Genomic DNA, 25,255 nt, shown 5'->3' on the forward strand with positions numbered 1-25,255 from the left:
TTGCTGCTGTTGAGGAGCCAAAAATTACCCCTTTCTCTTTCCCCTATTCAGAAAAGGAGCTGTAGGAACAAAACCTGAATTACTAACGTTATGAAAACTCATCCTGTTTGCTTTAGCCTGCAAACCTGACTAGAATGCAGAATCACTTCTGAAATGGCTACTTTTCATCATTTAGCCAGTGGACCTCCTCTTTGGATGAATTTCTGGTGGCTAACTGAGCTTTAGCCACACATCTAGGTGGCTTTCTGAGAATGCAGCCTGCAGGTTTACCAGACCTCTTGGTGATAGTTTTATATGCAAAGAGGGAATTAAAAATCTACTGTTACTCCTGTAGATTCAGTTTAATCTCAGGTCCCTTTTAATAAGTCCCAGGAATCAATGCATTTATACTAAATAACGATGAAATAAAACTCCCCTACCCTCCCACCCTTGTTTGCCTATTTACAGAGATTCACATAAATAGCAACATGAAAGGAAAACTCCAGCTCCATCTTTAAGCTAAAATGACATTTTTGAGCCATTGAAAATTCAAGATGACACCTGTTCAATTTATGGTCCCAGGAACTGAAGGCAAATAGTTCGATCTCCTGGACAATTTTAAGGACAAAGTTCTATAACGAAAAAATATTTACCCTTTAGAGTAGTGCAGCACTGGAACGGACAGTCAGAGGGAGCATGGAATCCCCAGGAATCCCCAGTCTTTAAGGACACTTTTTTCAGAGCCTTGAGTGCACCAGGAGGCTGTAATTGATCTGTACATCCCCATCTCTGCCCTCCAAACTTCATCCTCTACCCATTGCTCCTTTAAGCTCAGAGCTGCACCTTTGGTCCTGGCCTAAGCTGCAGAATAGACATTCCTTGTGTCCCTGAACTCCTTCTAGCTAGGTAGCCAAGGTCTTAATCACATGGAAGGCTCATGCCGCTGATGACAGGAGCCAAGTGTTTCAAAACCCTTCATGGGTCACTTAGCTCAGTCTGGAGTTTTGATGCCTTTTAGAAATGTTCTCCCAAGTTCAGATCTGGATGCAGGCAGGGTCAGGATTGTGCATTATGCTGCCACCCTCCACCCACCCTTGTGTAGCTGGGAATGTGCAAATACTCCAGCATTTGCAAGGGCATGTAATGGCAGGCCAAGAGGGAATGGCTTCAAACTGACAGAGAGGAGGTTTGGACTGGATACTAGGAATTCTTCCCTGGAGGGTGGGGAGGCCCTGGCACAGGTTTCCCAGAGAAGCTGTGGTTGCCCCATCCCTGGAAGTGTTGAAGGACAGTTTAGATGGGGCTCTGAGCAATCTGGGATAGTGGAAGGTGTCCCTGCCCATGGCAGGGGGGTTAAAATGAGATGATCTTTAAGGCAGCTTCTAACCAAGGCCATTCTATGATTCCATGAAACCAAAGGAACATGGTCTTTGAACACACATCTCACCCCAGAAAACATCCAGGATACAGCAACCAGAATACTGAGACACCCACCTGATGCAAGAGTGCAGGAAGAGTATGCTGATTATGGACTTGAGCTTCCTTTTCAGACTTTGAAAAACATGTCTGTGCCATTGGAACAGAGGTGCAAGAAGTTTCCAAGCAGACATCCCTGCAGATGATGCTGTTGGATCCAACACCAGCTAAAACATCTTTACCTGCAGTCTATTTGCTGCTCCATTCCCAGGGAGGCTGCTGGGTGCCAGGGAAGAGATTTGTCTCCAGAGTAGAAGGCATCCATGTATCTCAGCTCCTGTGAAACACAGACCTTGTCAATGAAGGTGGTGGAGTCCCAAGAGTGTTTCAGCTCCCTCTGAAAAAGACAGCTACTAGGGGATGAGCTGTGTCAGTTCCTGGGCTCCTTGACTGTATTAATTAAATCCCCACTGGCTGCTCTGCAACCTTAAATCCTCAGTGCACATGGACCTACACACTGGTGTCTGAATACAAAGCAGATTCCCACCTCAAGCGGCCTAAGAATCCTTTTCCTTGAACCAAGCTCTCCTCTCCTCTCTCCTTGTGGGAGAGCCTGCATATTTCCCCTTTCCCCTTCCTGTCACTCTTCCAGTAACTCATAACTTCCTCTGTGGAAGAGCAAAACAACAACAAGAGTAACACACCTGTCTGACCTATGGGATTTTGAAGGTACTGTGAGAGCAGCCAAAACATGAGGTAGTGTTGCTTTTCCTCACCTCCTGAGGACAAGTGGGCAATCCTGCCATGTGCTGGAAACATCTGTTATGCTTTGGTTCAAGTCTTGTATTCAATTTAAAAACTAAATCCTACTTCCCTAAATATCAGGGATCAAGTAGCTGTGACCAGGACTCCAGGATGCAGTATCTACCCAGCATATTCCCACCTTCTCCTCCCCCACCAACACAGCAGGGAGAATGGGAAAAGGGCAGGAGAAGAGGACAGGAGGAGATTTCAAAAATAGGATTCTTTCTATGGAAATTAAACTACAAGTCAAAACTGCTGTCAAAAAATGAATTACAAGCTTCAGAACTTCAAGTGTTGCCCACCATGCAGGGAAAAAAATGCTTGAAAAAAACAGGGAAAAGCTCAGATGACTGCACAAAAGGTTTCAGAATTCCCCTTCAAGAGACGAGGAAGGATCCAGACCAACAGATGAAGAATTGACATGCAAGAGAAAGAAAGTCCTCAACAACACAAGGAAGTTACCTGGAAAATGGCAGAAATTGCCTTTAATCATCTATACTGGATTGCATCATTTAATCTGAATAGTTTCCATGGTCAGGAATCACCCAGAGATCTGATCAGTTGGGCCACTGGACAAAATCTCATCACCAACAATAAAAACAAGGTTTTTTTGCTTTCCTATTCATTATGTTACTTAAAAGTGGCATTTAGCATCCCTGTTCCTGCTGTAATGAGAAAACCATACACGTGACAAACTAAACCCAAATTAAACATGCACCATGTCATTCCTCTCTTCTGATAAATAATACCAAGCAGATCCCTGTGGGGGTTGGTGGCTGTCACTTCTGTTTTTTCCAGCTCAGCCTTTTACCCTTGGACTGCCTGTCCCTGCGGAGTGGGAACAGCTGAGGAGGTGATGAGAGAAGCAGCGTGGGCTGGTGGGCACAGCAGCAGTTGGGAAGTCACAGGTTCTCCGTGGAGTCACCACTCTGTCTTCTGACTGTCATTCCAACTCCTGTAAGACATGGAGAGACAGACACGGCCACTTCAGGAGGCAAAGATGGGTGTATTTGACTGTATCTGTGCTTGATGTTCCCTCTTCAGAAAATGAATTTATCATGAATAAGCAGTAAACCAAGATTTTTTTTCAAGGAAACTAGAATCTCCCTAGTCCTAAATCTTCCACAGTTTCCTTTGGGAGTAGATACTTTTTGCCACTTCCCTCCAAAAAAAAAATAGCAGTAAGCTGTTCTGTGATTTGTGCCTGCCTGTAGTGTGTGAAATCTCAGCGAGAGCCCTTGTGGTGAGACCTCTCTCTTACCCATGTACTCACATGCATGTGCCCGAGTGGCCTAGCCAGGATCTCTGTGTGTGTGACATGAAGGATGTTAACTCTCCACTATCTTGGGTTCCTCTTTACTGACAATAACAAACCATGTCTGAACAGGTCTTGCATATGTTTTAAGAGGCAGCAGCTGTAATGAGGTGACAGTTTTGGTTCAGAAGTTTGCTTGCTTCAGCCTCCAAGAGCTTATTAGCCCTCAAGAGTCTTAGCCAAGATTGTTGCCTGTTGTCCTGTTTGTTCATTCTGGGTTTTGGTATGACAACAAATCCACCTCTCTGTTGGATAATGGGGAGACAAATAACAAATTAATTGTGCTATAACCATTTTTGTCACCCTCCTGCTACCAGGGCTCACGACTGCTGCTGATTAATCACCTATGCTGTGACCCTATCCAAATTAGTCTTGATGCCAACAACACACTCCTCAGTGTTTATCAGTTTTATGGCTATTGGGGGTCCTTGGGTGTCAATACAGCCCAGCCCTACAACCTTTGCTGTATTTGATACTCTCAGGTCCATGGTGTGACTCTTGGGGATGGTTCTGTGCAGGGCTAAGGGCTGGACTTGATGATCCTTGTGGGTCCCTTCCAACTTGGCATATTCTGTGATTCTTGATTACTTTTTCCAGCTGCTTTCATACTGTGATTCGTATTTCATTCATAATGGTCCCTGTATTTGTGTTATAAATCTCTACATGCTGGCCAACAAATGCCAAACCACTAAAGATGGTCTGATGGGGCTCCATGGTCACTCTTGGGCTTACAGAGTTTTATGCAGGTTGTCCAGAGTCTGCAACACTTGCCCTGCCATAACAGTCAGATTTGCCACCTGGAAATCTCCTATCTCCTCTGACCACCACCAGCCTGGGGCTTCACAGGCGAGGTGAACAATTTCAATCTGTCCTTCTGAATGAGGGATTGCTCTTTCCAGGCCTTAAAATAGGGAGAGACTTTAAAGAGATTTGAAAATGGAACTTAGGATCCCTAAGTCATCATGCATTTTTTTGAAAGACGTGCTCTGCATCCATATCATGTTACTGCTCAGCTGCAGGACTTTTCTTAGACTATCTGAAAGTGGATCCTTGCTGCTGTGTTCCAAAGGGGATTATTTTAATATTGTACTAAAATACCGACAATGAAAACTCATTACTTTAATTAGGGAGTGAGCACTCTCATCCTGGGTCTTAAGATTTCCAGTAAGCGGAGGTTGACTGCTGAAGTAAATTTTTACCATTTTTGAATTTTTGGAGGGTTTCTTTTACTGCAAATGCTATAGGTCTCTCCCTTGATGCCTTCTGTGAAGGCACATGAATCCAGGACAACGTGCTGTCTGAAAATTAAAAGGTTACAGAGTGTTTTCTGGAAACAGCTGCTTCATGGGCCAAGAGCACAAGTTCAAGAATGAGACATCTTTTAGAGGAAACAAGGCTTGCCTAGTTGAATGAGAAGCTCCAGGATTAACATTACAATTCATCTTCATATGCAAATACACAGAAACTCAGCAAACTGCTGGCCACAGGTCTGACTTCAGAATGGTTCCAGACTCATTTCAGCTCCGATGCAGAATTGCTGAGCAACACAAGACTGCAGTATTCACTTTATCTCCCAGCTGCACACCACTTTGTCTTGGGCCAGATACCAAGGCTCCTGCTCTTATAAGGGCCAGGTGTCCCAGTGAAATCACAATTTTTTAGCTGTTTAGTTTGGTTTTCAGGTCCAGCAGAGGAAGTCCTGATTTTTGCAAGTGTTCTGGCCAGCCTCTCCACACAGAATGCTGTCACATCTACTTGCTTGGAAGAAACCACCAGAGCAAGGCTGTCCCCTGGTCCACCATGGCCCATAGCAGTCACTTTCCAGCTGGGCTGACTAAAAGGCAGAGCAATGCATCCCACAGACTTGTCAGAATTTATCCCCTTTTTTTTTTTTTTTGTCCTGCTATTTGGTATTTCTTCTAGGATCAAGGGTGCTGGGATGAGACACAGTGTATCCCACAAAGTGTTCCTTTGACTTGGGCCATCAGAATACCTTGTAGGGAATCTGCAGCACAAGTTAGAGAAACTCTTTTAGCCCATGGCTTGTCTTTGCAATGAGAAACCTAATGAATAAGATATAAAAATGCAAAGGTGATTAAAAGATGATTAAAGCTGATGATGGAAATCCATCCATTACACTTGAAACGTTCTTTAAGGGGGGAAAAAAGTGGAAAGGAAATATTACAATGCATATTTTAACAGACAGTGATGGCTCTGAAATCAGGCAATGTTTCCAGGAGTCATGTGCATTGGGAATGGGCAGGTCTTCAGACTGTAGAGAAACTAGGAAATGAGTGCTCCATGGTTGTAACAGTGACCCTGGGCTTTGGTTCCCACTGACACTGCCCTCTCACAAGGGCTAAGAGGCCAGAAAGCACTAGTGATATTCCTTCCTAAAAATTATATATGCGTTTTGCATAGATGAAAAATCTTGAGGTGAAGTAGGATGAGACAAAGATTTGAAGATTTTTCTTGCGAGCAAAAGGCAGAAGGTACAATTCCTTTGGTCACAGCCCCAAGCCTCGCGGAGTTCAAGGAGTGTTTGGACAATGCTCTCAGGCATGTGGTGGGATTGTTGGGGCTGTTCTGTGCAGGGCCAGGAGTTGGACTTGGATAATCCTTGTGTGTCCCTTCCAACTCAGCATATTCTGTGATTCTGTGATATTCAAGTGCTGCTTCAGCAAAAGCACAGAGGTTTTGAATGTCACCTGGCACAGGGTCTAGTCCAGTGCCTCCCAATGATTTTACAGCTGAGCCTCTCTCAAGAGAGCCATCACGATTACATACCTCACTGGATCTGACTGTTCACCTGCCTCAGGGCTGCCATGGGCTCCCCTTCACTCAGGGGTCTTGTGCTGAAGGGTTTGCAGTGGCTCAGGCCTCATATTACACTGCTCCTAATGTGAAACTCTCTCACACTGGGTGTGCTCAGTTCAATTACACTTCCAGGTACTCTCCTCCTTAACATGCAGGCATCTCAAATGACACAGAAGATGCAGTTTCTTTGCTGTGAAAAGCTGACAGTCATATTGGCAAAAATATTTGTATAAATCTCACCTGTTTTCCTCCAACTAATATCTTAATAACTCCCGTGAAACTAATTTAAAAGATTAATTTGTCCAACCCCAAAGAAGCTGAAATGGTATCAGTGCAAAATGAGGGGAAACAAGCAAGGCAGATGGAAGGAGAGGCAAATTAAGAGAGTCATATGTTATTAAAAAAAATAAAGTGAGTATTGGCACTTGGGGAAAGGAGACAGTGAAACAATAGGGAGCTGTGGCCATTTTCCCTTTTCCCTCTTCTTTAGCACATTACCTAAGTCCTTATCTTGCACATACAAATAAAATTGCACCCCTGCAGGAGGCAATTACACCCTCCCCAAATAAATGTGATCATCTTGAAGTCACCTCAGTGAACAACATGAACACTGAATGTACCCGGCTACGTGTCACTGCAGGATCAATGCTCCAGCCTGCACACCCTGCTCAGCAGAATTGCCACTGCAATAAAGGCAGCAGGAGCAAGCCCAGGGGCTTCCTCTCCCTTTAGCATGGCTTACCTGTCTGTTAACCAGCCAGGAGTTCTCCTTTGAGAGGTACAGACCAAGCTTTAGCATGTGGATCGCTTAGGAAGAGATGCCTTGGATTTGCTGGGTGTGTACAAAAAGAGCAATGGCCACTTGGAGCCAATTATCCCCAAATACTGAGACGCTTGGTGATAGTGCCACCGAGGAAGTGGCTGCAAACTTTTCATTGCTCACTGATGAGGTCCTCAACTGTTTTTGCACCTTCTCCTCTAAATAAGGAAGCTGTGAGGCTTCTGACTAGCCGGCCAATTTGACTCCTTTGCTTTCCACAGCCAATGAAATCCCACTCCTGCCTCCAGTCTTGGGTGACAGCATTCATCAAAGCTCGGCCAGCCGGGGAGGACGGCAGGTTACTGTTACAGCCGTGGCAGGCTTACCTTTGGCAAGCTGTTGATGTCAGAGTGATGATGTGGGGAGGGACAGCCTCTGCACTATAAAGATGGCTCAATCAAATATAACCGAGGCTGCCCACTGGGGAGCAGGATCTACAAAACATGTTCCCCACCAGTCGGAGTCCTGCTGGCCTGTCTCTGCTCCCAACCCAACTGCTCTCGGGCTTTAGTTTCAGGTCAGCAATCTCTATTTGCTTTCCAAAAATAAGCCTCTGCCACCATGCTGAAGGGAGAAAAACAAGAAGGGCGGTATTTTTAGGGCCATTAATTCAGACCACGTGCCCAGGAGGTGAACCGGATGGCCACTGCACAAAGACTCCTCATCACTATGTCCTGCGAAGCCAGCGTTCACCGGACGTTCCCTGCCTTCGTTCTCCTGGGCTTTCTAGCTGGGATTGCTTCTACACATCCCGTTGTAAGCAGAACTAATGGCACATTGCTGGAGAGAGGATGGCAATCTCTGTTGTCCAGGTCCATTGCTGGGATGTCAGGGGAGAAGTCAGATGTGAACTGGGAGAGTGACTATTTGCTAGGAATCAAGAGGCAGCGGAGGCTTTACTGCAACGTGGGCATCGGGTTTCACCTTCAAATCCTCCCAGATGGAAGGATAAGCGGAGTTCACAATGAAAACCAATACAGTGAGTTGCATCCAGAAATGAAATAGAATAGATGTCACTTAATTGCTGTGAACTCTAATAATTACCCTTTGCAGAATGCAAATGTTATTACTTGGTATTATTAATCTGTTGCCTTTTGAAAGTCTCTGGGATCAATAAACATCAGGACCCTTTTGTTTGAAACATGGCACAAATGCTTAGCCAAATTTAGGTAGAATTTATTGTTACTCTGCTTTACTGCACGGATGAGAAAAAAGCCGAAATAGGTTGAAAACTGACTCTTCTGCTGCATTTTCTCACTCCTCATTTTCTCATTTGCCTTTTGAATCCGGGAGGTCGTCGCTTTGTTCCAAGTGCCAAAGCATGATTTTTGAATCCCAGCTGACTGTTTCTTTTGGGACGCTCGGTGTGTCCCATGGAAGGGGCTTGCTGTTCCTGGTTTGCTCATTCTTGTGGGTGCTGTTCTGTAGCTGTAAGAATAAAGAAAAGCATTAGTCATATGGATTTGAATTTCCTGCACAGGGCAGTTGCTAAAATCTTTTGCAGCTAAGATGTCATGTGGGACTTCAAAATAGTAAGCCACACTCCTCTAAAGCTAATAACAAACCCTCTAGAAGTATAGTATATTAGATAAAAATAATTTACTTATAAGAAAGCCCAAGAGTTTGACAGATCAAAAGAGTCAGATAGAGCAAAGGGATTACACAGTGTGTGACTATGATTTCAGAATAATTATTTTCCAAGCCTATGGCATGTTGGAAAATGCAAGATCTTCTCTGTGTACCTCTAGACTAGGGAGATAACTCTAATAGAGAAAATATGATGAGTTCCTTAGGGTTTTAAAATAAATAATGATATATGAATTGCCTTGGATTAGCTCTAGATTCTGTGATAACACTTCTGCTCAATGTCTTATTCTTCAGGCCTCTTTGAGATATCCACTGTAGAGAGAGGTGTTGTCAGCCTGCTTGGGGTGAAAAGTGCTCTCTTCATCGCAATGAACAGCAAGGGGAGGTTGTACGGAACGGTGAGTGCCAGTGCAAATACTTTTTCAAGGTTTAAACAAAGACTGCAGAGGTTTTAGAATGGTTTTGTTTGGTTTGGTGTTTTGTTTGTTTTTGGTTTGGTTTGGGTTTTTTTCTTCGTGGAAATCTGTGATTACAAGCAGAGAAAACAGCCTTGCAGCTACAGGGAACGTGCCCAGCCTGGTGTCATCAGTGTTATTTAGTGATGTTGGAGGTCTGGGATTTTAAAGCTTCCCAATAGGACTGTACAGGGAGCACCCTGGGAAAATGAATGTATTCTACAAATAGGACAGATTAATTGAGTGGCTTCTTCTAAGGTCTCAGTGCTGCAAACACATTCTAGTAAAAGTGAGCCCTGTTGATCCCCTTTTGCATTGCACTGTGTGTAGGAGAGGTACAGTTAGAGCTACTAGTAAAATAATGACCACATGCTTCCCCCTACCAAAAACAACCCCAGCATGGAAAATAAATAGGAAGTCTACCCTACAAGGCCAACATATGCAGTTGGGGTTATTTTAATGATCAGTTTTGTGAGATCAGTTGCAAATGATGAGAAAATAATGGCTATTAAGAGTGGAATGAAAACCATACTGAAACACTGTCACCATTGTCCTCATCAGGATGATTTGTCATCTAAATGCAATTTAATTTCTGAGGTATGAGCAAGACATCTCCAGGACATTCAGCAGTAAAAGTGCTTGTTAGGAAGTGCATTTGGAAGAGCCCATTTCAAAGTAATGAACAGCACTGATCTCTTTTGTCAAGGAATAGCAGAGTCCTTTCCTTTGAAACAGCTGTAATTTCAACAAAATATTCCAGTTGCTTAATAAAATGGCAAATGTTGTGAAGGACCCGTAGCCCCGTAGCCATTACTAACCTGACTGATTCCTTCTCACATAGATAAGGGACATTTTGAGGTTCCACCCCAGGAATATTATTTCAGTCATGTCTGATTACAAGCCCTTAAAGAGTGCCACAAACCCAACTGTTTTGCTTGACTGGGTCTTCCTGAAGAAATGCAGGGTCTGGCTTCAGAACTCCCTTTGATTGCCCCCTATCCCCCCCAGTTTCAATCCAGTTTTGTTTATCTTCAAAGACACTTTTAAAAGCTGTAAGAGATGTGTGTTTTCCCCCACACAACAAGATTTGAATGGTGTTATCACACAGGTGTCCAAATAGCACAGCACTGGTGGCATCTCATGTGTCAAATATTTGAAGTCAGAGAATTATTCTGTCTCTTTTAATTTCTTCTGCATTTGTCTCCTTCTTGTCCTTGCATTCCACTCTCCCAGATGACTCCTTATCCTTGGATTTACATGATGTAATGTGGAGAAAAACAAAACTGTCTTCCCAGGTTAGAACCCGCTTCATAGTTAAATATCACTAATGATTTATCGACAAAAAGATTAATTGTTAATCAAACTCTTATCTGAGCAAGTAGTTCTCCCTGGACATTGGTGTTTGTAAGAGAACTGAAGTTTTGACATCTAGCATGTAGTTTTTTTACAGGACTTCTGGCAGAGGGGAGGTATTAAATTAAGCTATGAAAAGGCCTGGTGCTGACAGAAATCTTTCCTTTCAAATAAAATGAAGAAATCCATCATTTAGAATTAATTAAGTTGATCTGCTGCAGGAAGTGCACAGTCCATTATGTGGACAGGTGGCATCTGAGTTCATCTGACACCAAATTAGCACCGAGGAGGGAGATTTATTGTTGGACACAGTCGCTGAGGCACCACCTGTTGCTCACTGCAACGAGCCCTTCTGTAAAAATGTGAGCAAGAAAAATGACCTGGGCTTTTGTGAAGTATTTATTGTACCTGCTTTGTTCTCCCACCCCCCTCCCCTTACTGTGCTTCAGGCTGTCTTCCAAGATGAGTGTAAATTCAAGGAAACCTTGCTGCCCAATAACTACAATGCATATGAATCAAATGCTTACCGTGGTACTTACATAGCCCTCAGCAAACATGGGAGAGTGAAGAGAGGAAACAAGGTTTCTCCTGCGATGACAGTGACCCACTTCTTACCCAGAATATGAACATGAGAAGACTGAATCCCAGGAAAAACTGTTTCATTTTGCACATGGGGAATAAGCTCCCAGGTAAAGTAGTATTTATACTGGTCATTGAAAAAAAAAAAATCTATATATGTATGTGTATATTTGGATAAAAATATTTGTACTAGATTCATCACATAGCGTATATAATATGATGCTGCTTCTCTTCTACTCTGTACAAATTTTACATGGCTGTGTGCCTCCTTTGGTGCTGTACAGAGAAAAAAAGCAAGCTGGAGTGCGAAGGATTTGGAAGAAAATTATACAAAAGTATACAAAAGAAGTATTCGGACCGGCTGTGGGCAACCATCTAATCAATCACTAAATCACTATTATTTACTAAATAATATTATTTACCTCAGACAATAACCTTTCCTAGTGAGCTGTTTACATATCATGGGCCAAATCACCAGACGATTTTGCTTCACCAGAGCATCAGGCAGTTCACTCGACCTGAATATCTGCCTGCACCTCCCCTTCTACAGACTGTGTCCTGTCTTGCAAAGTCCTCAAGCTGTTTCGATCACTAAGGTGCCAATTCCACAACTGTTTCTACACAAGCAAACTGTTTATCCCCAGAGACCCTCTGTCTCTGAAGGGATTCTCCTCACATGGACTGTTTGGCAAAATGAAGACCTACAATCAATTTCCCACAGGAAGGGTCATGGGATAAATCACAGATGGGTCCCAAATGCAAAACTTATTTGGAGCTGAGGATTTTGAATGGCATTTTGTGAGCTTAGTTTAGACTTACCTCAAATATAGATGTGCACATCTTTAATATAAGTACTTGTATATATATAGACATGGGATGTGTCAGTGTGTATCTATGTAATTACATGCTTTTAATGAATTAATCATCCCAGTCTCTCAAAGCCCAGGTGCCTTTATATGCATACACGCCTAAAAGAACATAAATATTTAAAGGCGCTGTGTTTCATTTAGGCTGAACTTTGTTAATCTCTAAGAACTAGAACTGATCTGCAGGATGCATTTTATACAGTTGAAGAAATCCATGGAAGCTTCCAGCAAAGGGTTATTTTAGAAAACTTCTCTGTTTTGAATTTTCTATTTATCGCCTTAAATATATTTGGTTCTTCTCTGTCATACCTCATGAGGTATGGAAGACGGAGAAAGAAGGAGGCTATATAAGCAAACCTTCCCAAGTTAGGACAGAGGAATTTGTGCCGTAATTCCAATTTCTGTCACTTGCAAAGCATCAGTTTCAAAAAGAACACAGCAAGCTGTGTGAAATACTCTTCAAAGCTCTCCTAGAAGCCGTACAAATGGGCCATAACCTCGCCTTGCTATTTTGACAACCTTCTTCCAGATCACCAACAAAGCTGCATTCCCTGTGCCTTTGAAAGAGTATTTTGAGAGGCCCTAAGTCAATAGTCACTATAAATGTCAGTTACCAGAAGCCTTGGGATTCCTGCATTGATGGTGTGCTCCTAAATTTGAAACTAGATTCAATGCAATGTCAGAGCACGAGCATTTTCAGCATAGATGGGCCGTGCTGCTGCAGAAGGGAATATATGAGTGCAAGATTATCTCCCACGGCCAGCCAAAATGGGGCTATGTCTAGCCTTGACATGCCATTCTATTTGCAGGGAGTGTCTATTCGTGATGAATTTGAGCCTTCTGACATGCATGAAAAACACTGTCAGGGCCAGATCCTCACTTGGAGTAAATTAGCCTACTAAGACTATCAGTTTATAGGTGCAGAAGATTCGGCCCAAAGAACACACCCACAAGGATGTACCGACAGCCACCACTCCTGAAAACTGCCAAGACAATTGTTTTGTGAACAAGATACAGTTTTCCAGCATCTTTTGTGTGATTGATACTTGAATTTATTTGGCTGAAATGTAAGTGCTGGTTTTAAACTGATCACAGTTTACATGAAGAGAAAAAAGAGGGGAATGCTGCTTACAGGACATGAATGAGATGCTTTGGATGATGCTTTGGAAAGAAAGGAGTTACTCTTCATTTTCTGGTCTTGCAGTGTGTAGAGAGAAGCCAAGTTGACACACTTTGTTCGTCCACAAAACTCACAGCAGTTTGCTTTGGAAAAATGTGCATTTCAAATGAAAAATCAGGATATTCTGAGAGGGGAGAGTGGGTCAGAGGAAAGTTTGGAGGGTATCCGACAGTCGCATAGAGTCCCTAGAGGTAGAGATAGGAAGACTGCAGCTGTGATGAAATGCATAAGCTGGCAACCAGTATCCTGGTGTTATATTCCTAATTGTCTTTGAAATGAAGTTTGAAGAAGGATGGAAGAGTACATGGATGTGAAAATGTGGTTCGAATTCTGACACACAAGTTTGTTTCTGATTACAGCTTAAATCAGTCTTCTTAGGATAGGATGAAATCTGTTCCCTCTTAAACCAGTGCAGCCTAGAGGAATTTATTGTTGCCAGTACTGACAAGCAATGGGATAGCTGACACAAAAGGTGAGAATCAGACTCAGTGGCTCTGTTTTTCACACACTGGTCAAGGTGAGAACAAACCATAGACCAGGTCACAAGAAGCCAGAATGAGGAAATGGCCTCAAGTTGCACCAGGGGAGGTTCAGGTTGGACACAAGGAAGAATTTCTTTACTGAAAGGGAGGTCAGGCATTGGAAGGGGCTGTTCAGGGAGGTGGTGGAGTCACCATCCCTGGAGGTGTTCAAGAAACTGCTGGACATAGCACTCAGTGCTCTGGTCTAGTTAACAAGGCGGGGATCGGTCAAAGGATGGACTCGATGATCTTGGAGGTCTTTTACAGCATAAATGATTCTGTGATGCTACAGATCTGTGCAGACACAGCCGGCTGGGCTGAGATTGTTCTTAGGAACTGCAGACCCTTTCAGGTGCAGTTTTGGTGGGCATTTGGAAAGCCCCATCAGTCACTCTGCTGAGTTACTCTTTACAATACTGCGTTTTTTCCTTATTACACATCAGTGACAGCTAGATCAACACTGAAGTCAAGGCTGAAATCAAAAAAGGTCTCCTGATGCCAGGAATACTGACTAATATGATATGTCAGGAGGGATAGCTGTGGGAAGAAACCCCTCCAGGACAAATAGTGCAGAACTGAAGCCCTGTGGAGTTTTAGACCAGTCGGATATATGCTTTGACAGAGGTGCTTCTTAAGTGAATGCAAGTCTGCTTTCCAGAGAGGAGCTGAGGAATGTTTTGGCACACTGCAAGCAGTCCAGGGGCTGCTCATGGTAGCAGGGTTCAAGAAGTTATGCAGCTAAGCTGTGCCTGAGAAATGGCCTGATCCTGTTCTGCCTCATGCTTGATTAGCTAAATTCCTCCTTCTTAGGCCGTTATCGTGGGGAAGGAGGATTTAGGAAGCCCACCATTCCTTTTGCACACCTTCGGATAAATTTGTTAAGCTGGCAAAACCCAAACCATTTGAAAGCCTAATGTACGTGATACGGTGGCTGTGGAGTGAATATGAACATCATCAGACAAACTCTTACAAAAAACCTTCTTCCAAAGAAAAGTTTCATAGATGGGTGACTACATAAAGAAAACTCATGAAAGTGAAGGGATTTCCCAGACCAGGGCCAAATTAGGAACTGCAACGCACATCTCATCTCAGTGTGGGGGGTCATGACATGGGCTACAGCTCTGAAAGCATTGCTGTGAATGCCCCACACCAGCCTGTCATGCCCATATTTTCCACATGGGATTCTCCTGTGGAGTTGATACCTGTTTTCAAGGTTTCTTCTTCCTTAGGCAAATCCAATAACAATTTCAGACTTAATCCACCCCCGTTAGAACTGAGTCATGTTCTTAAATAACTGTATTTTTCCCAAATGTGCAGAGGCACAGATACACACACAGTGGAAAAGCAGAGTAATATTTGTATACCTCACTAACTATTTCAATTCCAAGATTTTTTTTTTGCACAGTAAAATGGTGCCAAAGTTCTCAGATTACTTTTTTTTTCACTAAAATATACCTCATATTCTGAATCAATATGGACTCACAACTGAGACTGTAAATTTGCAAGAAACACGAAACTGTCCAATCAATTGTTTGTGAAATTGCTTCTATTTTTATATGTATGTGCTGTGCACAATAGTTTAATGTATTCCTAAAATAAAACTTTATACATTTTTGGTAGTGTTTTGACTCTATGTCCCTCTTAATATTTGGGTTTTTTCCTTGATTACAGAGATTCTGTATTAACCACGTTCAGGGCAAAGGGCAGCATCAGTGCTGGCACCCAGAAACCCCCCATGCCCTGGGCTGCACCCAAAGCAGTGTGGGCAGCAGGGGAAGGGGGGGATTCTGACCGTCTGCCCCACTCTGGGGAGACCCACCTGCAGTGCTGCCTCCAGCTCTGGGGGCCCAGCACAGCAAGGACATGGAGCTGTTGGAGTGAGGGACACCAAGATGATCAGAGGGATGGAGCAGCTCTGCTGTGAGGAAAGGCTGAGAGAGTTGAGATTGTTCAGCCTGGAGAAGAGAAGCTTTGGGGTGACCTAATGGTGGCCTTCCAGGACCGGAAGGGAGCCCACAAGGAAGATGGAGAGAGATTATTTCCAAGGGCCTGGAGTGACAGGACAAAGGGGAATGGCTTCAAACTGACAGAGAGGAGGTTTAGATTGGATATTAGGAAGGAATTCTTCCCTGGGAGGGTGGGGAGGCCCTGGCACAGGTTGCCCAGAGAAGCTGTGGCTGCCCCATCCCTGGAAGTGTTGAAGGCCAGGTTGGATGGGGCTCTGAGTAACCTGGGCTAGTGGAAGGTGTCCTTGCCCATGGCAGGGGGCTGGAACAAGATGATCTTTAAGGTCCCTTCCAACCCAAACTGTTCTATAATTCTATGATTCTATTCTGCTATCTGAGGGCCATTTAACAACTATGGTGCTAGAGACAGGTAAAAAGAGTCTGGGCTCCTAAGGCTGATTACTGCCATTTTTAATCAGCTGTTATTCCTATCATTATTGCCCTCTGGTGGTTATTTTGTTCATTTAGCAGTGAGATGTGAGAGACCAAGCATGGATTCTGTACCACAGACCTGGGCACAAGTGAGAAAGGAGACTCCTGCCTCATGGCTGATACTCTTTAAATGCTTCAGGCCCCTCACTGTGTTGGCATCTGTTGCACCATTATAGAGGGAAATCACAGTTTTAACTGTGAAGCCACCACACAATATCTGAGATTCAGGTTTCTCCTTGACAAGCAACTTTTTGTAACAATAGGCAGGTAAATGGTTCAGGAAAACTATTTGGTTTTCACTCCAAATTTTCCAACTTGAAGGTTTGCCAAGGATTTTGCAAACATAAAACCCGAGCCTAGGCCTCGATGGCAGAATGACTTAAAAGACATAGGCATGGGCCTGTTGGAGCAGATCCAGAGGAGGGAAACCAAGATGATCAGAGGGCTGGAGCAGCTCTGCTGTAAGGAAAGGCTGAGAGAGCTGGGATTGTTCAGCCTGGAGAAGGCTTTGGGGAGACCTGAGGGCGGCCTTTCAGTATTTGGGGCCTATGAGAAAGATGGGGACAAATTTTTTAGTAGGGCCTGTTGCAATAGGACAAAGAGTAAGGGTTTTAAACTAAAAGAAGGTTGATTCAGACCAGGTATAAGGAACAAGTTTTTTACAGTGAGAGTGGTGAAACACTGGCACGGGTTTCACCTGTAGATGCCCGATCCCTGGAAACATTTCAGGTCAGGCTGGATGGGGCTCTGAGCAGCAACTAGTTGCAAATGTCCCTGTTCGTTGTAGGGGGATTGGACTAAATGGCCTTTAAAGATCCTTCCCAAGCCAAATTATTCCATGGAAATACTGTTTAGCAGCACGGAGCACCTTGAACGGGAAAGAAGAAAGTACAAGTTTTTTCTAAATTATACTGAAGAGAGATATTTTAAAGCATGTTAAGAAATCCTGTTTTTCCTGTTACCTCACTGAGGGCATTAATACAAATCGTGCTGTGGCACCATAAGTGATCACAAATGATACAGTCTCCAGTTTATAGAATCACACAGGAGTTTGGAAGGGACATAAAAGATCATCTTGTTTTAACCCCCTACCATGGGCAGGGACACCTTCCACTAGCCCAGGCTGCTCAGAGCTCCATCCAACCTGCCCTGCAACACTTCCAGGGATGGGGCAGCCACAGCTTCTCTGGGCAACCTGTGCCAGGGCCTCTCAATCCTCACAGGGAAGAATTTCTTCCTAATATCCAATCTAACCCTACTCTCTGTCAGTTTGAAGTCGTTCCCCCTTGTCCTGTCACTCCAGGCCTTGGAAATAGTCTCTCTCCATCTTCCTTGTGGGCTCCCTTCAGGTCCTGGAAGGCCACCATTAGGTCACCCCAAAGCTTCTCTTCTCCAGGCTGAACAACCCCAGTTCTCCACCCTCTCTTCATAGCAGAGGTGCTCCAGCACCAGGGAAGTTCCTTAACTACTAGAGATATTTTTAAGGATCAGGAGCTCCGGGGGTCTGGCTGCCAGGGGGCAGTGTGCCACCTGAGGAAACCATAACTCTGGGGAAAAGGAAATACACAACGAAATTCAAAACCACACTTAGAAACAAGAATATTGTTAAGAAATGTACCGAGCGGAGATTTACCCCACCAGCAAAAACCAAAGCATCACAGTAATGTCAATTCTCCACCAACTGCTGAGCTAGCAGTTTTTCTAGGAGAGCAGCAGGTACCGGAGTTTCGTGGGGAAAGGGTTAACATTATACAGGAACATATCCCAAGGAACTATGGGAGATGTAGTCTCCACAGCAAGCCCCTGGAGACAGTACTCAACAGAGCATACTCAGTGGAAGGACTGGGGGGAATACGGGATGTCACGGGAGGTTTATAAGGGCTTGTTAGCCCGCGATTAAACGATTTATCCGATGCACATGCTTCGCTTTGGTCCGTGAAGCTAAACGCTACAGAGTTTCATGAAAAAATATAACCAAAGCTTTCCTCAGTGGAAAAAAAAAAAAATAGGCTTCCAATTCAGAAAAAAAACAAACCAAACCAAAACATCAACAAACAAAAACCAAACAAAACCCACAAACAAAGAAACCTAAAACCAAGACCCCAAAACAACAGCCGAAAAAATACAACAAACAAAAACCTTTCAGGTAAGTTGTACAGGTACATCAGAAAAACGATACGTGAAAACATTTTCATTTTCTGTAATTTTCACTCATTTCCTTTTTAGATCAATAAAATTTATGGTGGAAAACATCAAAATTTATTTAATAGGTCCTTATATTCTGTATTGTAGGAAAAGGAAGAAATCCTTCTAGTTTACATGACAGTTATGTGAGACACCTTAGTGCTAATTCTTTTAAAAATGGGAACGAACAGGCCAACACAGTCTGAGACCACTGTACATTATGTCCATAAGTGTCACCTGACATTTAAGGTTCAGGCTTGCTCAGTGTGTTTGATCCAGGCCTCCAAGAAAGTCTCCGTGATTTTCTGTGCTGGATCCCAACGCTGATCCTATGAGTGGGAGAAAGGGGTGGGATGCATCATTGAAATCTCATGGGGATCTGAGGACCCAATTGACTCTTGGATCTTTTTGTCCTTATTGGAACTTGTTGTAGCGCATGGGAGGTCTCAGTATGGATGTCACAGGGTGTCCAGCAGCTCTGGGATGCCTGTTCCCAGTTTCTCCCAGTCAGGAAAAGGGACTGGCTCTGCTGTAAGCCAGCTAACCCCAGCCTTGCAACCATCTGCCTGTTTCCCCCTAGGCCCACCCAGCCCCTGGGGCTGAGAAGGGGCCCAAACCCAGCCCTAAATCGCTCCCTTGCCACTTTGCTCTTTCCATTCCAGCTGTACACCCCATAAAATCCCACAGGTGCCCCACATCAATCTCATCCCTCGACAGCAAGTCTCTCCTGATCCCAGCTCTGGCTTGGCAGGGGCTGCTGCTGGAGCCCCAAGGTCACTATTTGACCTTAGTGGCCCTGACCAGCCTCACCTGGGACCTCCTGGATTGAGATACATCCTCATAACTCTGGAGATGAAATGTTTGCCTGGAAACTGGCAATATTAGGGACAGGCTAATGTGAATTTTCACCATTAATCTTATTTTGGAACTGGAGGAGAAAGACCTTTTCCTCTAGGAAAAGGTTCCCACAGGGGTTCTGTAACTGCATCCAGATTTGCCCCCTCATCTCCAGGATGAACAAACCCTACTCCAGCAGCCTCTCCCTGTACATCCTATGACCAATCTGGACTTGCTCTTGCTTCTTAAATCTCCCTTGCAAAGGGACCTCAAAATTAGACACGTTTTCTAATGCATGTCTGATGTGGGGACATTTTCTGCCAAAGGGGAAATTAACACATCCTTCAGGCTGTTGGATGTGTTTTTGCCAGTGCAACCCAGGATGCCATTGTTTTATTTAATGGTTGCATTGATAGTCTTCCTTACTAAGAAGTAAGTAGTGCTCTTAATAAAGAGACCCAGAAGGCAAGGAATGGCAAAGGCAGAGTGTGTAACCCAGGGATTCCCCCTCCAGCCTCTCCAGGGAACAGCCAGACATTCATTTAAGGCAGGGCATGACAATGGGGTGAGGCAGTTGTCTGGATTGCATTAAGCGATTTGCAAACAAATTAAAATATTGTGAAACTGTCTGGTCCCCATGGAGCTTAGCAATGCCCAATCCCATTCGCACTGTTCCTAAGGAAAGCAGTGGATATTCAGTACCTTTTCAGACATTTGGAGGCTGTGATCTAAAGACCTTTCAGATTAAGAGTGCTGGTCAGTATTTGCCATCTAACTTAAGATATGCTTATAAAAGAAAATAAACAGCCCCAAATCTCTTCTGCATTAGTTTTTTTGTTGTTGTTGTTGTTTATTTTGTTTGTTTGTTTGTTTTACTTTTGGCATTTACTGAAGCCACCCTGCTCTGCATTGGTTTAAGCAATGAAGGAGACACTTAGGACCAAGTTATTTAACTACAGATTACTTTGTTCCTTGGAAAAACAACCCAACCATAAGCTCTTGTGCCTCATGTTTGGAATCATAGTGACTCAGTAGAAGTCAAGAGGACATTTGGTTCCCTTGTCAGAACCTGATAGTAAAGGAGGAAGTAAGAATCTCTTCCAGCTGTTGGGTAACTGAGGAGGAGACTGAAGCTCAGATAAACAGTGTAGGAATCTCTAGGTTTAATACATGTAATGCAAACTGGAATTGCAGTTCACTGCAGTGACCAATCCTGGCCGAGGGAATAGCTGTCACTGGAAAAAAAAATCATAAAAACAAACAACCAAGTATGCAGCCACAAGCAGAGATTTCTTTTTTTTTCCCTCTCCAGCCAAGCTCTGCATCCAGCTCAATCCAAAAGCATGTTTGCTTTGGAAGCCATAGTCTACTGAAAAGTGTTTGGCCAAAATCCAAGGGGCCAATAAGTCCAGATGAGCTGAACAAGCTGTGTCCTTGGATCATGAGATTTGAACATATTATTCAATCCTGAATCTCATGCATGCATATTACTCCTGACTATTTTTTGTCACAGGGTGTGGACAAAAATGCCTTGGTTAGGACAAAATTTGTTGTCCCCTAAATCAACTGTTTGCAATTCACAAATTTATTATGGGCTTGTGATTTCATGGCCCATAGCTCACAGCTCTGGAGTAGCTTCTCCAAGGACAATGTGACCATACCAACTTACGTCAAACGAGCAATCAGCAGCGATGATGGATAAAACAACAGAGCTTATAATTACGTTTGTCTCTGGGCCGTTTGGAGAAGAACATCTCTTTTTTTTTTTTTTTTTTTATTAAATGAGAACTGATCCATCCTGAGTCATACCAGGAGATTAGAGCCTGTTTGTTTTTTTTCTGGGGTTGGTTGCTCTGTGACCTGGGCTCAGGACTCACTGGTCCAATATGAATTTATTGAAGAGGCAATAAAGCAAAATGATGCAAAAAGGGAGTTATGATAACTAGCCTAGGTTTAACTCAGTGAGATCAATAGCACTTTAACTACCTCAGTTATCCAGTGAGGGACAAGCCAGCTTGCATTCACCACAGGGGCAAAACACAACAAGGGGAAATGGCTTCAAACTGACAGAGAGTGGGTTTAGATTGGATATCAGGAAGAAATTCTTCCCTAGGAGGGTGGGGAGGCCCTGGCACAGGTTGCCCAGAGAAATTGTGGCTGCCCCATTCCTGGAAGTGTTGAAGGCCAGGTTGGATGGGGCTCTGAGCAACCTGGGCTAGTGGAAGGTGTCCCTCCCCTGGGTACGGGGTTGTAACCAGATGACCTCTAAGTTCCCTTCCAACCCAAACCACTCTGGGATTCTATGATAATGCTGATTTTGCAAAGGCAACAACTACAGGAATAGAAACTGTGGGAAAGGGGACGCGTGTGGGGCATGCATGGGTGCCACATTCTGTAAACCTTGAGCAACTCTGCAGGCATTGTTTTTGCACATTCCAAAAAGAAAGTTGCAGATTTTAAAGAAGAAAAAGTTAATCTCAAGTAGGATTTATTTCCTACACACCTATAGCAATCAACATGCCGGTCTACAGGCCAGCTGGGTGACTGTGGAATTTCTTCTGTATGAAATTTCTTCTGTATGTTTGCGTTTTACACAACCTCAGTCTATGTTGAGCTGGCCATCAGATGGTCAAGAAGGTGTTAACTTGAATTAATTTCCATTTTTTTACCAGAAGTGAAGACTGGGGAATGAATCAACCATGGAGCAAGGGTTGAAGAAGTGACAGCAGTGTCAAAGAGTCATAGTCATGTTCAGGGTAGTCAGATGGACTAACTAGCCTCTGGCATGTAAGAAGGTCCATTTGGGATAATGGAAAAGATAATAAAGAAGAATTTTTTTTTTAATTAAAAAAAAAAAAGAAAAGTGTTAAGTTGCATTTCTAAGTTTTTAAAAAGTTGTCAGTGAGGAAATCTTTGCTTTTGGAAAATTGGGCAGTTTGATGAGAGTCCAGAACTTCATAAAAATGACAAGAACAGTCTGTTTGACTTATTTGAAAGAGAATGTGTTTCTCAATCAGTCCTGGTGTGGCACCAGCTTGTGACAGCTGTGAAAATGGCCAAAGATCAGCAGGGCCCAGGTGCAGGATCAGTGTCCCAGCAGCTGATGAACCTGTGCATCCAGGGCACAATGTGACACTCAAGCTCCTCCTTGCCAAGCAACGTGACAGGCTGAGAAAGCAACATGAAGAGCTGCAGTGCCTACAATACACCAAAAAAAAATATTGTAGCTGAAAATCTACCTGAGAAACCCAAATCAGAGACAGAGTTCAAGACATATCTTTGCCAGACTTCCATCCAATCTAATAGATCCTAATCTATGTGTTCCAGGTGCCCCCACCACAGAAACACCTCAACAAACAGAAGCCAGCTTCTGAGCAAAGATGAGCTAACACAGTTTAGGTGAAAAAATTAAGTCTCTGTTAGTTATCTTGCCCTGTCCCTTGCAAAGCTTGATCTCCATGTTGCTTTAAAGGAGTCCAGAGTCACATACTGGGCTTGTAGTAGCTTAGGAAATCTTTCTACTTTCCTTGCATTAGAAGTACTGGGTACAAGTACAATGCTTGGTTCAGTCAGAAGTTTTCTTCATTTGCTGTTTCGGTTTTAAGGTTAAAAAATTACTCTTAAAACTCACAGAGAAAATGTTTCTATGATCAAGTTTAATTTCAAAGAGATCTCACTAAAAAAAATAAGTCTCAGAGCTAAAGAGCAGCACCTGCAGTTGCATTGATGCAGCTTTAATCACACCAGTCACATGCTCTGTTATTCCTGCCCCCAGAAAAAGAGCCCTTGGGTGATGATGATGTTGTCAGTATATTTTGTCTTTTGAAAGTTTCCTAAGCCTTTTTTTATCTCTTTTTCAGGGAGACGGATTTAAGTGAAACATGTGAACCCGAGAGATTGGAGTAGGTTTAAAACTGGGTTAAAATAAGGTTTATTATTTACCTTCATTTTCTGTCTAACCAGGGGAGATAATCCTATTAGTTTATTGGAAGCTGTCAATGAGTGCAGTGGCATATATCATATATCAGAGAAATAGGTCAGAAGGAACTCCTGGATGTTTCTAGTCCAAGCTGAGATAACAATGTTGGGAAATAGGAAACTTTACATAAACCAAAGAGTTTTCCCCAAATAAAATGGTCAGTCAGCCTGCTTTTAGCCACCTTGCAGTATATTACAATAGGAGATGGATGACTAAACTGACTTTCTTGTTGAGGCTGTGTATCTGTGCCCGTGGGATTCCGTAGCACCTGGAAGCAAGCACACCACACTTTCTCACGTAAGACACACTGCCTAGGCAGGCAGGTGAGCAGAACTGGGTGTGCCAGTGACAGGCAAACTGTAGCACAGGGCACATTTCAGAATCTACACAGAGAAGCTTCAGCCCTTCCATGCCACCTCATCAAAAACAACATTTTGTGGCCTTCCAGTACCCAAAGGGAGCCTACAGGAAAGATGCAGAGAGACACCACAAGAGCATGTGGTGACAGGACAAGGGGGAATGGCTCCAAACTGACAGAGAGGAGGTTTAGGTTGGATATTAGGAAGAAATTCTTCCCTGGGAGGGTGGGGAGGCCCTGGCACAGGTTGCCCAGAGAAGCTGTGGCTGCCCCATCCCTGGAAGTGTTGAAGGCCAGGCTGGATGGGGCTCTGAGCAACCTGGGCTAGTGGAAGGTGTCCCTGCCCATGGCAGGGGGGTTGGAACTGGATGATCTTTAAGGTCCCTTTCAACTTAGGCCATTCTACGATTTTCCGAACTTGAGGGTATCAGCAGCTCTCATCACAGATTGCAACCACTCTCTCTTCCACAATACCTAAGAAAATTCAGACCCCTTAAAATGTCAGAAACACTCTCTGTTCCGAAAACAAAACCTTTTAGGGACTGGTTCAGCTTTGACTGGGAGCTCTGCCAAGGATTTCAGCTGGAGGAGGAATGAGGCCCTTCATTTCTGTTCCTCAGAGCAAGCACATTGCAGCAACTGCTCATACACCCTGTGGTCGCAAACCCAGTGGGCTGTGCTTACCTCATTTGTTGCACGTAGGTGAACTTAGCCAGGATGTTTTCTTTAGTCGTGGGCAGTGTGACAAGAATGGGACATCCAAATAAGGTCACTCAGGATGTGTTTAACAACACCGGGTAAAGTCTGTGGCAAAGGCTTGTGCACACACACACACACACACAGAGCATCCACTCTACATACCCTTGGCTTAGTGCATCATTATTCCTAGAATAACTTCTGGAGAGGCACTCCACCCTTGTGCTTCCAACCCTGCAGATGTGATTGTCCCAGAGCCACTTGTCACAGTGATTTTAAGGAAGGGGAGGCAGAGGAAAGGGCCCCTGATTTCTGTGATCTCTTTTGGAGAGATGTGATGCAAAGAAAATTATTAAAGGCAGAGGAAGCTTCAAATCTGTCAACCCAAACTGCCTCGTGATCTTTGAAGCTTCCTGAAGCCAGCACAGATACTCGGCACAGAATTCTGCAAAAGGGCAAAACACACACCTGTTTAAATATAAGGCAATATGTTTTATTAAGCAAGAGTGCTACAGGTGCTCCTACATGATGAAAGGTAGTCCAGCACTGCGAGGGAACGTGTGATTTTGCTCGTAGGAGAATCCTGGAAGGCTGAGTAGAAAACTCCTTTTTATTAACCTGCAAATTTCTGATGGTCCACAAACTACTTCCAGGGGGTCTGCAAAAAGTAACTGAGAGCAAGTCACTTGTAGTATCTTAAATTTGTTGTGACAAAAAGCTTGCCTTTCCCTTGTAAGTCCTCTGCAGCTGATTTAAAGTGATAAGCAACGAAATTAAGGAGTTACTTTCCTTGCAGCAGCACAAGGGATGACACACAGTTGCTGAAATGGGGGTTTTACAGATCTGAGATGGTAAGTTTTGATTGAAAAATGAGCTAGAGCTGAAACACAAAGCAGTCAAAATGGAGGAAAGTCAGACCCCAAGCTGCTGCCTTCTGTGCACAGTTTTGGATATAATTTGCAGTTAAATGAGCACACCAGCAAAGTATGAGCATCACAGGTGTTACAGCTGAGAACTGAGAAAAGCCATCTCAATTCATCAAACATCACAGAACAATACAGAAACCTGAAA

General features: G+C 43.8%; 1 protein-coding gene across 1 annotated transcript; it reads left to right on the plus strand.

The window, feature by feature from the left end:
* Positions 1–7,790: 7,790 nt before the first annotated feature.
* FGF6 (fibroblast growth factor 6) lies at positions 7,791–11,172 on the plus strand. The gene is made up of 3 exons (XM_027715333.2): positions 7,791–8,130; positions 9,033–9,136; positions 10,996–11,172. Exons 1-3 carry the CDS (start codon positions 7,791–7,793, stop codon positions 11,170–11,172), a joined length of 621 nt encoding a protein of 206 aa, XP_027571134.1.
* Positions 11,173–25,255: the final 14,083 nt, after the last annotated feature.

Source organism: Pipra filicauda, unplaced genomic scaffold, assembly GCF_003945595.2.
Source record: "Pipra filicauda isolate LSUMZ 115617 unplaced genomic scaffold, ASM394559v2 scaffold188_size1440453_pilon, whole genome shotgun sequence".
In the NCBI taxonomy this organism is placed as follows: domain Eukaryota; kingdom Metazoa; phylum Chordata; class Aves; order Passeriformes; family Pipridae; genus Pipra; species Pipra filicauda.

What these genes read in the sequence shown, in the direction of transcription:
- FGF6 (XM_027715333.2), top strand. Translation starts at nt 7,791, where the DNA reads ATGGCCACTGCACAAAGACTCCTCATCACTATGTCCTGCGAAGCCAGC. An exon ending in TCACAATGAAAACCAATACA is followed by an intron (nt 8,131 to 9,032) that starts GTGAGTTGCATC and finishes CTTATTCTTCAG; the next exon opens with GCCTCTTTGAGATATCCACT. An exon ending in AGGGGAGGTTGTACGGAACG is followed by an intron (nt 9,137 to 10,995) that starts GTGAGTGCCAGT and finishes ACTGTGCTTCAG; the next exon opens with GCTGTCTTCCAAGATGAGTG.